Source organism: Hyperolius riggenbachi, chromosome 8, assembly GCF_040937935.1.
Source record: "Hyperolius riggenbachi isolate aHypRig1 chromosome 8, aHypRig1.pri, whole genome shotgun sequence".
NCBI classification, from domain to species: domain Eukaryota; kingdom Metazoa; phylum Chordata; class Amphibia; order Anura; family Hyperoliidae; genus Hyperolius; species Hyperolius riggenbachi.
In genome coordinates, this window is record NC_090653.1 from 282,883,722 (window position 1) to 282,898,506 (window position 14,785).

The 14,785-nt window shown below is 44.8% G+C and overlaps 1 protein-coding gene across 5 annotated transcripts in view; it reads right to left on the bottom strand.

The window, feature by feature from the left end:
• Positions 1–14,785, bottom strand: part of GSN (gelsolin) — a 105,144-nt gene that overhangs the window by 57,305 nt on the left and 33,054 nt on the right. The window contains exons 1-2 of one of the 5 annotated variants that reach the window (XM_068249047.1): positions 1,782–1,893; positions 161–227 (exon numbers count right to left, since the gene is read on the bottom strand). The exons of 2 other annotated variants lie outside the window; for them this stretch is intronic. In XM_068249047.1, coding sequence (XP_068105148.1) covers positions 161–227; positions 1,782–1,783 — 69 coding nt within the window. In that variant the 5' untranslated portion in view covers positions 1,784–1,893. Of the gene's footprint in view, positions 1–160; positions 228–1,781; positions 1,894–14,785 lie in introns of those variants that run through there. 2 more of the 5 variants (XM_068249048.1, XM_068249050.1) reach the window with 2 other exon arrangements.

Sequence of the window (14,785 nt, forward strand, 5' to 3'; positions counted from 1 at the left end):
CATGAAGAGGAACTTCTGATTTGTAGCTCTGCAATGACTGTACAATCTGCAGGGCAACAGGTAGATTTCTGCCGAGGGGTCATGCACGGGTACTTGCACCAGAGGTTGCCTCACATGAATACTGACTGGAAACGTCTGGATAAAGGGCGGAGCTACTTACTGCTAGTAGTATTGGGTCTGTGAATCTTTCAAGCCGCCTCTTCCTGAGGGTACTGTTGGCCCCTCCCCTATGGAAACATGCAAATAAGCTCAGTTATCCTCTTCCTAGCTATGATAAAAACTGATGCTATAAGCAGGATTCTGTTAACTGCTATTAAAAAAAAAAAAAAAAAAAAAAAATCCCTCGTTTTCCAGCTCAACCCGATAGTTCTGCAGGTTATTCAATTGGCAGCTAAATTAAGTTCAAGGCTCTGGTCACACAAAACTGCAAATTACAATCAAGCAATACAGATTTTGCATTGCTTTTTCTACAATTGCATTTTGCAATTCTCATTCCAGTAAATAATCACAATTGCCAGGGAAAGGCTGCTTTCAGCGCCATTGCGATTGGTAGAAATCGCATTCGCTGCAGTGTGTAATCCCATAGTATTTCTTGTGATGCAGCGCTTTGCTGATCTGGTTCTATGCCTGGAAAGAGGTTAATCTGTTAATGGATGGGAGGGGCACTAGCGCCATGCGTTACCCATTTTCGCACAGGTTGCTTAGAAAATGTGCAGCAAAAATATGTTGCCATAGCGATGTGCATGCTACCCCACGCGCCGCTAAGGGTTAACCACCAGTGCTTCCTCCGGAGCTAGCAGCAGTAAAATTATGAATGGTAACCTACAACTTCGCTAGAGTTTACTTCATCAGGCCCAAAGGCACTACAACTTCAGTTCTCCCCCTATTGCTGTAGAGGTCAGTAGCTTTAAGGCCTTGTCCACATTTCGTTCGGCTCGCATTTAAAAAAAAAAAAAAAAGTTTTCTGGCAATTTTCTGCATGTTTGCTCGTTTGTGTTTTGATCCAGGAAAAATACAATGCAATTTTAAAAAAAAAAAAAAAAAAAAAAAAAAAAAAAAAAAAAAAAAAAGCAAAAAGATTGAGCGTTTTGCGTTTTTCCTATACCTTCCATTGAGGCAAATCACCTCAAAAATGGCCCAAGCACTGCTTTTTAAAAGCGGATCGCAAACGAACTGCTGTTATGGAATCTCAGAAAATCATTGCACACGCACTTTCAGGGAGATTGAGAATCGCCCGCGCTTAAAATTTTACAAAACGCATATAATGTGAACAAGGCCTGTCAGTTTTTGGACAGACTACATCAGTTTTGCATGCGTTTGGGGATGTGTTCACAAAAATCTGTCCATTTCCGATCCTGTCCTTTTTGTATGTTTCTGTGGCTGTGTTCACAAAGATAAAATAAATAAAAATTGGAGCAAAACTGACAGGAGTGCAGACCTATGTGTGAACCAGGCCTAGCTGTCTCACATCTACCTGACAGTGATGGGGCAGGGAGGAACGATAGGTGTAAAGTGCCACATGCGGCTGCCCCCCCCCACCTCCCCCGCGACTCTGGGAGGCTGTACCTCTAGAAAAAGAGGCGAGGCGCTGAGTGATGTCAGCTCCATGGTGACATCAGCCGAAGTAGTTGGGTGATCTTATGAGTAAAACAAGGCATTTATAAATGTATTAGGCCCCTACCCCTCCATATTCTATAATAAGCCACTTGTTCAGGAGGTATAAACGCAATCTACAGTAACTATAAGGCCAACATCCATAAAAGTGGTAATTAAATCTTTACATTTTGGTGGCTGTCCTCTCGTCACCGTTGCTTGATGTCACCAGACGCTCTCCCTGTGCAGCAACTGATCACCAACTGCAGCTTCACCCCCTTATATAGCCTGCTGCCACACGCCCCTTCTAGAGGTTTCCACCACCAACTGCCCAATGGTCACATGACCTCACCTGACCGCTCCTGATTGGTTGTTTCCTCCATCAATCAGTGCCAACCATGCCTAGTGTGGGGAGACTCCTCCTCCCCCCCCCTCCCAATGCCCAATAACAGCACACCTTACTGTAACCTAGCAACAAAGATACAGCATGGAGAAATTATACAGCTGTGACATTCTATAGCAATGTACAGAGATCACTAACCCATTCCCATTAGTCTCTGCACCAGGGGAGTTTACACTCTAATGTCCTCACCACAGACACACTATTAGACATTTATATAGCTCTGACATTCCACAGCGCTGTACAGAGGTCACCGATCCATTCCCATCAGTCTCTGCATCTGAGGAGCCTTGTGGGAATGGATCAGTGACCTCTGTACAGCGCTGTGGAATAGGTCAGAGCTACAGTATATAAAATGTAGGATAGTGTGTGGCTGTGGAGAGTGCAAGCTCCTGTGGTGCAGGGACTGGCACAGTCCATACAATGCAGAATAGCATAGGACAGACATCTGTATATAAGCAGGACATTCTTGCACTGCGCTGAGCTCAGGTAGAATGGCGTGCTTGGATTTCACCCTCCCCAGTGGAGACCCTTCCAGGATTATCTGTTTTATACTTCTCTCACCAGGGAGGCTATGGAAACAGATGCATATATCATGCTGGAATCTGCTAAAGGAGCAACAGCCCATAAATCTGAAGAAATGGTTTATAGCAGACAGACAGGCCCATCTCCGATAACTTCACATTGGGGGAGGGGGGGGGGGGGGGGAGAAGAGATTGGCACATTATCCACATAGCAAATCTTCCTGTACTGTGCCATTTCCACACTGAATAATGCATTTGGTTGTGGAGTTCATTACAAAAGTTAGATGGTACAATACAAAAATTGTATTGGATAAAAAAAAAAAAAAAACAGCTAAAATTAAAGCTTTGTTTTAGTTATTTTTTTTAGCCTTTTCAACGGAACAAACAATGCCAGACTAGGACCGTATTAGGTGGGATAAGTAATGGGATTGGATCGGAGCAGAATGGTATCCTCCACAAGGCAACCTAGGCAAGTGCCTGGGGTCTAGTGTATGTCAGGGGCCCAATTGGCACTTTCTCTGACCCCTCGCAGATTACCAAGAAGACCATAAGGGGGAGCTTAAAGGACACCCAAGGCGAAAATAAACTATTGTATCCATCTTCCTTCTCCTAAAAATGACAAAGAGAATCTGTACTCTAAAATTCTTAGAGTAAAAAGCATACCATTCTATTCATTATGTTCTCCTGGGCCCCTCTGTGCTGTTTCTGCCACTCCCTGCTGCAATCCTGGCTTGTAATTGCCAGTTTTAGGCAGTGTTTACCAGCATGTGATAGGCTGAGAGAAGCTCAGTCTGACTCAGAGCCTGGAGGGGGTGTGCATAACTTCTACCGATCACAGCAGAGCAGCACATTCCTACCTGAGCCGACAAAGGATTAGATTATATAACAGAGATAATACAGCTACTGTGCAACTAGGAAAGGCTGCAGTAAGACACACCACATTAGAACAGTTATAGGAACTTATAGGATAGAAGAAATAAGGCTGAAAATTGTTACAGAGTCTCTTAAAGTAGATTTAAACATAAAACTGTGGCATATCTTAAAGTTTTAACTGTTTGATTGTTTTTGCAATGACACATTCATTGAAGTATGCCAGAGCTAAAAATCTAAACTATTGACCAGGTTTATCCCATTCCTGCTCTCAGAAGCCATTTTCTGCTAGGAAAATGTTTTATAGTTGGGTTTTTCTTCATCAGAGAGAGAGTCCCACTGTAGTCACTTCCTGAGTCAGGACTGAGTCAGCCACTTACATACCTTATATTTAACCCTTTCAGGCAGAAAAAAAAAAAAAAAAAAAAAAAACACAGCCTAGTCATTTGTGTGCTGGGCACTGTACATACACATGTCACCTCGGGTATCCTTTTAGCTCCTACCTTGCCTAGGATCCCATTTCATCTTATTACATCTCTGGATCGGAGCATATTATATGACAGGAGAAGGTCACGTTTTACAGAGGCCCCCTTTAGACTGCCCATTACCAGTGTCATATTTTCCTCAGATCATTATTTTCCTCAGATTATATCTTTATGATTGAACTGTACAGAAAGCCACACAGTATGTGACAAATTTCTGTATTCGAGTCGACCATGGAATTGTTCCATAACTATTTTCTCCAGACGTAATGTCGGATAGCAGCTGGAGAGAAAACGTGACCAATCAACCAGTTTATGGAACAATCGATAACTACCGTCCGATTACTTAGCATGCCCCAAATCTGATTGAATGATTGCCTGAGAAAAATATTGAACAGTGAATAGGCACCGATTGGGGGGGGGGGGGGGGGGGCTTGCACACTGGTCCTGCTGAAGGTTTTTGCAGGGAGGGTTCCTCTGGTAGCCCAGAGCACTCCACATTCCAGTGAGACCCTAGCAGCCACAGAGAGGAGGGATTCCCATCCAAATATAAAAATAACTCAAAAGCCACAGGCTGCTCCCTGGGGAACTCTGCTACGGCTTCCAAACAACCTGGGACTGTCATGTCTCCACGACAGATCTGAAAAAATATGGAAAAACAAAATCCTAAGAAAATCATTTGTATGCCGTACACCACACACCCATTCCATTGTCTTTAACCCTGAAAGGAACTCCAGTGAAAATAATGTAGTAAAAAAAAAAAAAAAGTGCTTCATTTTTACAATAATTATGTATAAATGATTTAGTCAGTGTTTGCCCATTGTCAAATCGTTCCTCTCCTAGATTCACATTCTGACATTACATGGTGACATTGTTACTGTGGGCAGGTTATGTAGCTGCTCCTAGCTGTTTTGGCTGTTACAGACAGCTGTAAAAAGCCAATTCCTGTCTGTAAACATTGTTACATTGTGGCAGTTTGCCCAGAGTACCGCGGTACTCAGAGCTTCTTGTGGGAGGGGTTTCAGCACAAAATCAGTCATACAGTGCCCCCTGATGGTCTGTTTGTGAAAAGCAATACATTTCTCATGTAAAAGGTGGTATCAGCTACTGATTGGGATAAAGTTCAATTCTAGGTTGGAGTTTCTCTTTAAGGTTCTCCTACATCTAGCGATAATGGGCAAATCTGATCAAGGAAGAGCTCTCAATCTAATTAGAGAGATCCGTGCCCATACACCGCAGACCAATTCACAATCAATTTCAGCATGAAATCTTGGTAATTGGCCGCTGCCATCGCATGTGTGCATTTACACATTACCTGTCCTATGTCACCCACCTAGCGGGCCCATCAGTTCTCCATTTGCACCTCACATGCTGCCGGGGCTTAGCACTTGGTGTGTGACATCACATATGCAATACGCCGGCTGCGTGAGGCGCAACTGGAGGAAGCAGAAGATGGATGGGCAGTGTGCGGTGGGCGACAGAATACAGATCATAAATGCACACAATTTATACACTGGGGGGTGGGGGGGAAACAGTGCCAGGGCTTTCATTGCTCGTACCGATATTACCACTGTGCACCCGAGCGAAGACAGCCCAACATCTTCCAGTATTTAGCCAACGTCGGCCCAGAATTGGTCGCATCATCAATCGGGCATGCTCTCAGCAGAACTGATTTTCAGCCGATGGGATAATCATCAAATGGGATGGTCGATCGGTTTTCAAGTTGAGTAGTTTATGGCCATCTTTAAGGTGGCCACTAATGAGGGTGAAGTAGATGCAGATAACTTCGAGTTGATGCAAATGTATGCACATTTTTATGCAGCTTGAAAATGAACCAATCAAATTTTACCTCAGTAGGATTTGATTGGTTCCTTTTCAAGCTGCGTAAATTTGCATCAACGCGAATATATTTGCATCTACAGGACCATCACTAGTGGCCACTAATCCAATTTTTTCTGTCCAATATTAACATTTCTATGCAATCTAAGGGACTGCGTAAATTATATACAGTATATTCCCTCTACTACTAAAGGTGGCAACTAACTAATTTCTTGCGAAAAATTGTTCCCTACACCATTAAACCAATCTCATCACAGCCAACAAGAAAACCCAAATTTTGGTTTAACAAAAATCCAAGCGGACAACTTTTTATAATAGTTCATAATCGATTGTGCCCATCAACAGATTTACAACCAATCCGAACTTCTGATTGCTCGAACGATTTTGCTAGAAATTGGACAGTTAGCAGCCACCTTTAGAGTTAAGATTGGATCATTAGTGGCAACCATAAATGTTTTCTGTGCCAGCTTCATTTGTACTGCGTTTGGTGAATGCAGATTTGGGCAAGACATTTACACTGGAAAAGCATTTAGGGAAACTGTTAGTGATTTAAAGCGCTCCCTAAATGCTCAAAAAAAAGCGCTCCAGTGGGAAAAACAAAAACCTCAAGATTCTGCAAAAAAGAAATATCAACTTAGGGAGAAGAGCCAGCTCCAATTAGCGTTATCCATATTATTGCAAACATTCAGAAGCTACAAAAATCATACAACTGGGAAAACAAATTCTGTGCATCTCACGAAGGAGGAAACCCTCCCCACAGCACGCTACATCAAAACAGACCGAGAGTCTGCAGAGGTACCCCAATATCAGGGTGAGGGGGCTACAAGGATCCGGTCACTTTGCTGGAGCAGGAAAGTTGGCCCAGGATAAGTCCAGCACAGCGATTGGTGGATTTTGTAGTGAGGGGGCATAAAACTGCCTATGAAGACATTTCCCCCACTCCCCATTGATTCACAGGCCGATAAAGGAGGCCTCCGCCTCATACAGAGGAGGATTTATGTGATTTGGTAATAAGCTGAAAGCAGACAGAGGCCTTGTCTTGTGCAGAGTCACATGAAGTCTGGGGGCTGCTGGCTCTTATCACAGCGGTCACAATGGTACGTCCGCCAACGAGTCAGATGCCACAGAACACAAGATACCCACCAACATCAAAAGCACATTGTCTACAAACAGCCAGGCTGACAGTTCTATACTCCTCAGATCCATAGACCAGATGCGAGAGGTCCCTCAGGGAGTCAGGGACACAGACAGCAACAACAGCCTCACAGGACATAATCCCTCTCCATTCTAATATGGAGGATGCCATATTTCTTTTTAACAATACCACTTTGGCAGTCCTGCTGGTCTATTTGGCTGCAGAAGTGTCTGAATTATACCAGAAACAAGCATGCAGCCAATCTTGTCAGAAACACCTGATCTGCTGCATGCTTGTTCAGGGGCTATGGCTAAACGTATTAGGGCTCGTTTCCACTATTGCGGTGCGGAATCGCCTGGATTCCACCGCTGATGAAATAGCATGCGGATGCGATTCCCCATGTGTTTTTTGCCACGAATCCGCATAGGTGAGGGTATGTGCGATTTTAACCATGTCACTGCCTGTGTGAATTTACATTGGTACCTATTAAATACATTGCATGCGATTCGCATGCATTCCACTCGCAGGCAAATTCTGCGGCTCTTGTGCGTTTTTTCACCGCTGAAAAACGCACCTCAACACTACAGTGGAAACAGGCCCATCCACTTGCATTACATGTGCGAATCCGCATGCGTTGGACGCATGCGGATTAGCGATAGTGGAAACGAGCCCTCAGAGGCAGAGGATCAACAGGGCTGCCAGGCAATTGTTACTGCTTAAAAAGTAAATAGGTCATCCTCCATGTACCCCTCGCTTTAGTTGTCCTTTCCAAGTGGCAGAAATCTGCACAAGATCAGCATCAACTCAGAAGTCTCAGCATTCGACTGACCCCATCCTGATCTCAGATCAATTACACAATGTGCCCGTCACAGATTGCACAACACGGCATGGAGAAGAGTTCATAAGGCTGCTTTATAACCAGTTCTGTTATCGTGTGCGCGTGTGTGTGGGGGGGGGGGGGGGGGGTCACATCCCAACCACCACCACCCCCCCTCCAAGAGGACTACATTAATAGCATAATAAGAAACAGGAGAAAGACGTCAAACCATTCGATCACAGAACCTTCCTACCCTCATCCTCCCAGCATCCTCTGCTGCAATAATGGTCACTCTAAATAGCAACATCTCTCCCACCCAGCCTCAGCATACATATTCAGGCACTGGGAAATTTAAGCACAAGGTAAAGCTGAACAACGTCTCACCCTGTTCATGTAATAATAAATAAAATAAAGGCAGTGTTAATTACTGCCCCACCAGGTAACCGTGGATAGAAGTTGTGCAGCTTCCAGCGACTGCTGGCAGCCGAATTACGACATTATCATAATTTGGGCTTTTGACAGCACCCAAATTACTGTCTGAGCCCTGCTTTACACCATTCACCCACTACACATTGCAACAATTTTTAATGCAATTACAGGGTAATGTCAATTTTTTTTTTTCTTTAAACAAAAAAAAAAAAAAAATGAGGGTTGGGGCTTCATGCCACAACATGGTAGGGTGAGGGGAAAAATTAAACTACAAACCACACAGCAAACAACCAGGGAAACTGCAGCAAGCAGTTTAATGGCATTTGGTAAAAATACGCAGCGCGCCCGATTGCCGCAGTGACACTCACTGTGCGGCTGATTTACCAAACGTCATAAGATGGTCTCTGATCAGAACATGCTCAGTGGGAAAACACAGCAGTGGCCCGACACCCTCAGAAACTACTTCCTACAGTTCACTATGCACCCCTCCCCCATCCTTGGAGCACTTTGTTTTATAGAAGGTCTCAAGAGATCGGGTGAGGAGCACTCAAAATGTACAACTGCTTATTCACCAACTTTTCTGCATCCCTTGCTATGCTCCGATATAACCCTGGTGAGGCTGTAAGCTCCTCCCTCCGAATCCATACCAGGTTTGCAGGATTTGCTGTCTCTACCAGAAGATGCTAATAATTTTATTTAGCTCGGCATTGGGCCAAATGGATGCACTTCCTGTTAAGTTCTTTGGCAGAATTCCAAGCTGCATACAATTTGCATGCAGGCCTGAATTCCACCTCAATGACAATATCTGCTCCCTACTAGAGCCTGCGCCAGAGAGTCAGGTGACTGCCTCCATTTAAAAGTGATTTCTCAGTGATGGGGTGGAGGGCCCCTTTAACTAGTGACATCCAGTATTTAGCCCCCCCTCCCACCACATACCAGACCTCCTCCTCCGCACGCCATGACTCACTCTCTCCAGCCAGCGCAGCTCAGGAGAACCACAAATATGATTAACAGCTGCCATGTAAACAGATCATACAACCATTGTGCTGCCATTAACCCATTCCAGGCTTGCAGAGATGTGATAACTGTATAATATGGGGGGAGGGGAGGTGCAACAGGAGAGGGGAGGGGCCACCAAGACTGGCAAGGAGCCCATACACTGGTCGATTTCAGACATTGGATCAGAGCGGTCGAATTGGCCATTGATCAGCCAGCTAGAAATCGATGGAGGAGGAAGCATGATTGATCGCCTGATTTCAATCGATTTGCTCAATCAGTATGGACAGAAAATCTGTGCCGATTGGCTGCTGGCAGCAGATCGATGGCCCATGGCTTGAAAAAGCGATTGAAATGCAGAGTTGCACCATACGATCGAAGTCAAAGATTTAATTTGGAAATCTATTGGAAGCATGTTCCTTGCGTGGCACACATCAGATAAGATTCTGGTCAGATTTGACCTGACAGGAATCTGACGGTCTGATGCGTTAAATTTCTATAAGTGTATGGGTACCTATACCCATTACTCCATTTACATACATTACTCCATTTGCAGCATCGATAGCCGGCAGAGATTGACACTATCATGGGTGCCCAATCATTTTGATTTGGCAGAAGTTGATCAATCCAGCATACTGGAAAAGTCTTAAGTCTGGTACGCAAGGTAGCAGATTTTGATTTCCCCAAGTACCAGTCTCCTCCACCCCCCCCATGTGAAATCTGTACACCAGGCCCTTGGGGGTGTTGTAGGCTCACCTAGCCACTCACATACCCTCCTGTCTTCTCCATAGCTGCCGTCAGCGCCTGTACTAGGTGTCAGGACATGAGGCGGTGTCCTGGGGCGCCCCCTGGCACCCATGGAGAAAGACCGCACACAGGAGAAGGCGCACCAGCGGACAGGTGAGTATTACTCGCCATGGACTCTGGGAGGGGAGTACACAACACATATTGGGGGGTGGGGGGGCATGGCGCCTTGGTAGGTGAAGGTAACTGCACAGACTTCAAAATGGATTCTTAAAGGACCATGATCTAAACCTGAAGAAAAAAAAAAGAAAAAAAAAACCTACCACAAAAAAAAAAAAAAAAAAAACTACACAAACTACTACAAAGGTAGCAATTTGACAGTTCTGACAGGTTTTGGACTAGCCCATCTCCTCAATGGAGATTCTCAGAGTTTTCTGAGTGGCAGTTGCTCTGTCCAACTCCCAGAACAGTGTACAAACATGTGATGGCCTGCATCTTAGTATTTAATTTGTTCTTCGCAAAAGCTCTTCCTGGAAAGGCTCTATACTGAGGATCCCCATGAGGCAATTGACTAGTCAAAAACCAGTCCGATTTCTACTGACTACTGTAAGTGACAGCAGCATAGGAGAAAAGTCATTCGCATTTTACTCTGGAAGAAACATTTCTTATTCGTATGCATTTAAAATTTTTATTTTTTCTTCCCGATGGTGGTTCTTTAAAATCAGAAATCAGTGTGCGAGCAGCAATAGATCCCCATATATGGCAATTTAATACCAAGTCTTGCAGTTTGAACTGACCAAAGGCCGCTTCTACAGCACCCGAGTGGTCCATTCATAAACTACAGAATTCTTTCCACCTCACTACTCAGGCCTTCCATGCCAGAGAAGGTCAGAGTTGGGTTGTGGATTGAGGTGGAGAGGCAACTCATCTCTGCTTCCTGTTGGAGAAATGAGGAAAGGAGTCTCACAAAAAGGGGAACTTCTGTCACTTAATGGTTTATTAAACATTTGACCGATTAGCGTCATTTCAAATCTTATGTTCCGCATTGGCCTGACACTATATAGAAGACAATAGATCCAATATCCCAGCAACTGACAATAGGCTAAGAGGCCAGACCTGCCTAGTCATATAGCCAAAGGGATCAATACCTACCACAGCAGTATAAGGAAAGACAATCAGTGAAGTAGCACCAAGGTCATGGTACCCCGCCTGCGCGGCCACGCCCTTGCTGACATCACCAGGAGTGGACTGTGCAGGCACAGACCATAGTGGGCCTGCGCTGTACTCTCCTGGTGATGTCAGTGGGAGGGTGTGGCCACACAAGTGCAGTGGTTTTTTCCTCCCAACTTTAAAAGTCGGAAGTTCCAGAAGTGAACCAGAGCATTGGCAAGTGGCTGCGCGGGCACCGGACATCTGCGGGGGACCATTAGAATCCCCAGGTAAGTTAACTCTTCCGCCCCCCCCCCCCCCCCACAGTAGTCCTTTAACCACTATAAAATGCTGCAGACCGGAAGGAGAACAAATCAACCCCAGCAGATAAGACAAGTGTACGATGAAAGCCATGCTAATGCGCACATCATCCCTCTCACCAGCATGCGCAAGTTGGCAGCACAAATCCCAATACTTCTGGGTGACATTTTTGTACGGACGCCAAGGCTAGGTTCATAGTGATGTTATTGTCCTGCGTAATAAAGTAAAATACAGCAGTTTTCCTCACTGCAATGTTAAGGCTATGCGACTTTCACAGTGTGACGTTAGTGTTAGTTGTAAATTTTGCATTCTGTTACCACTAAACGCACATGTTAACAGATACACAGAAGCATAGTTTTTTAGTGCTGTATTCTTCGCGGTTTCTACTTCATGCAACGGTAAAGTACAAACACCAAAGACATAACGCACAATATCAACGCAATGTCCAATGAAAAGTCAACACTCAAGACAGAATATTAGCTTTCAGAATGGGACTGTATGCACTAACATTCCGTACTAAACCCTTTCACCAGCATTGAGGTTGGCTTCATAAAAAGGGTTCCTACTCTACCTATATCAGTCAGCAAGAAAGCATTTCATGCTCTTAAAAGAGAAACTCCCACCAAGAATTGATTTTTATCGCAATCAGTAGCTGATACCCTCATTACATGAGAAATCTTTTTCACAAACAGACCATCAGGGGGCGCTGTATGACTGATATTGTGGAGAAACCCCTCCCACAAGAAGTTCTGAGGACCGAGGTACTCCTGGCAGTTTCCAGTCTGTGAACCTTATTACATTGTGGGAAATAGCTGTTTACAGCTGTTTCCAACTGCCAAAACAGCAAGCAGCAGCTACATCACCTGCCAGCAGTAAAAATGTCACCATGTAATAAAATGTCAGAATATAAATCAGGGATTTAAAATATTTTACAATGGGCAAACACTGACTAAATCATGTATTGTAAAAATGAAGCACTTTATTACATTATTTTCACTGGAGTTCCTCTTTAAAGGAGAACTGAAGAGAAAGATATGGAGGCTGCCATAAATCCAGTTACTTGGCTGTCCTGCTGATCCTATGGCTATAATACTTTTTGCCATAGACCCTGAACAAGCATGCAGCAGATCAGGTGTTTGACATTGTCCGATGTGACAATATTAGCTGCATGCTTGTTTCTGGTGTTATTCAGACACTACTGCAGCCAAATAGATCTGAGCTGCCAGGCAACTGGTATTGTTTTAAAGCAAATCTAGCAGCCTCCATCTCTCCCACATCAGTTGTCCCTTAAAACTCAGCTGGGGGGGGGGGGGGTTGAGGGTAGTAGGCAAGGAAGACACTTTCTGCAGAGGAAACCTCAATGCTGGTAAAAGGTCTAGTACAGAATGTTGCATTCAATCCATTTTCAAAGTCAACTCCCATTTTCTGCAACCAAATACAATTTGCAACCTAGCTGCTTTCATCACTACTGCAGTTTGTGAGTGTCCGAGTGCAAGTGGGTCGGTGCTTGTGTACCTGCGTGCTGCCAACTAGCGCTTCAGAGATCCCAGCTCTGGAATGTTACGCGTCTTTAGGATCCTTCTCCCAAGTACCCTGTAGGGGCACTTTTTGCTACAGGTACACCCTTGCAGGATTACACAGCTCCCCTCTGTGTCCAAATCTGGGATAGGCAGCTAGCTGTGGAGACAAGATGTACCCACTCGATATAAAGACACACACACACACACACACACACACACACACACACACACACACACACACCTGACTACAATGCCTCAGTTATGAAACTGCCGACTCCAGGTACCCCAAAATTGCTCCGACTTCTCAGCCCTGCTAAGGTGGCCATTAACAAACGCCTCAGCTAACAGTCAGGCATGCGTACAGCAGCTCCCGACCCCAAGCAGTCACCTTTGCGATGGTAACAAAACCAAACCCACAGGAGACTAAAATCTAGAGGTGTGTACACACCTGAACACTGTACAGGTAGTCCCTGGTTAACGAACAAGACACGGACTGTAGGTTCATTCTTATCCTGAATCTGTTCTCAAGTTGGAACATTGTGCCATCTGTCCTATACCTCTGTGCCACCTCTGCCCCTGATTATACAAGCTTAATTTTTTTTTCTCTTTTTCAAAGAAAAAAAAAAAAAAAAAAAAAAAAAACAATTCTCAAAAACTACAAGTCCAATTTGAAATTTTTTTTTACTTGTTCCCATGGAAACAGAGTCCATGCCGTTCGTATCGGCAGGTCGTTCGCAAGTCAGGGACTACCTGTACAGATGGGGCAGACAGGGAATCCATACCTCTCCTGTACGGTGACAGACAATGATCGCTGCTTTGCACGGAAGTGATCTCTCTGTACGGAGCACACCATTATAAGGTAACCCGATTCCCCCCTCCCTCCCCCACAGCATTGTCCCGTATAATCTGTGCTGGCACCAAAATGCCTGCCGTACGGTGACCAGAGCTCATCGCAGATTAATTGTGACCCCAGGGCAGGGCACAGAGGACTCACGCCAGGAGCCTATCCTCTATACACCGCTGTGCTGCGAATCCCTGACGGCACAGTTGTATTTCTACAATCATCCTCACTAGAGGGTTAATGAGATGCACTGCATACAAGTATAATGAAAATGTATGCAACTTTAGGGGTGAAGTGAAACTCCCTCGAATACCCCAGCACTGTAGCATGACTAACAGAGGTGACTCACTGAGTCAGCCACACACGTTCAGTGAGGATATCCTTCCAGGTGGGGCCTCGCCCTTCACTGCAACCAACCTTCAATAATAGACACAGCCTAGCTTACTGCAAATCACAGCATTCAGTCTTATTGCACAATACGCAGGTACGTCATACAGTACACAGCAATGCCCGACACTTAGTACTGCGTTCCAAAGACTCTTGTCCCAGTCTGCAGGGTGGCGATGTTCGGTTAAAGGACAACTGAAGTGGGAGAGATATGGAGGCTGCCATATTAATTTTCTTTTAAAGAGACTCCGTAACAAAAATTGCATCCTGTTTTTTATCATCCTACAAGTTCCAAAAGCTATTCTAAGGTGTTCTGGCTTACTGCAGCACGTTCTACTATCACCATCTCTGTAATAAATCAACTTATCTCTCTCTTGTCAGACTTGTCAGCCTGTGTCTGAAAGGCTGCCAAGTTCTTCAGTGTTGTGGTTCTGTGATGCATCTCCCCCCTCCAGGCTCCTCTCTGCACACTGCTTGTGTATTATTTAGATTAGAGCAGCTTCTCTCTTCTCTCTTATATTTTATAAGCTGGATAAATCCTCCTCTGAGCTGGCTGGGCTTTCACATACTGAGGAATTACATACAGTCAGAGCTGTCTGCACTCTGCAGGAAGAAACAGCCTGACACTTCAGTGGAAGATAGCTGCAGGGGGAAAGAAACACACAAATGATCTCTTGAGATTCAAAAAGGGTGTATACAGCCTGCTTGTTTATGAATGTATTTTCTATGTGTGGACAT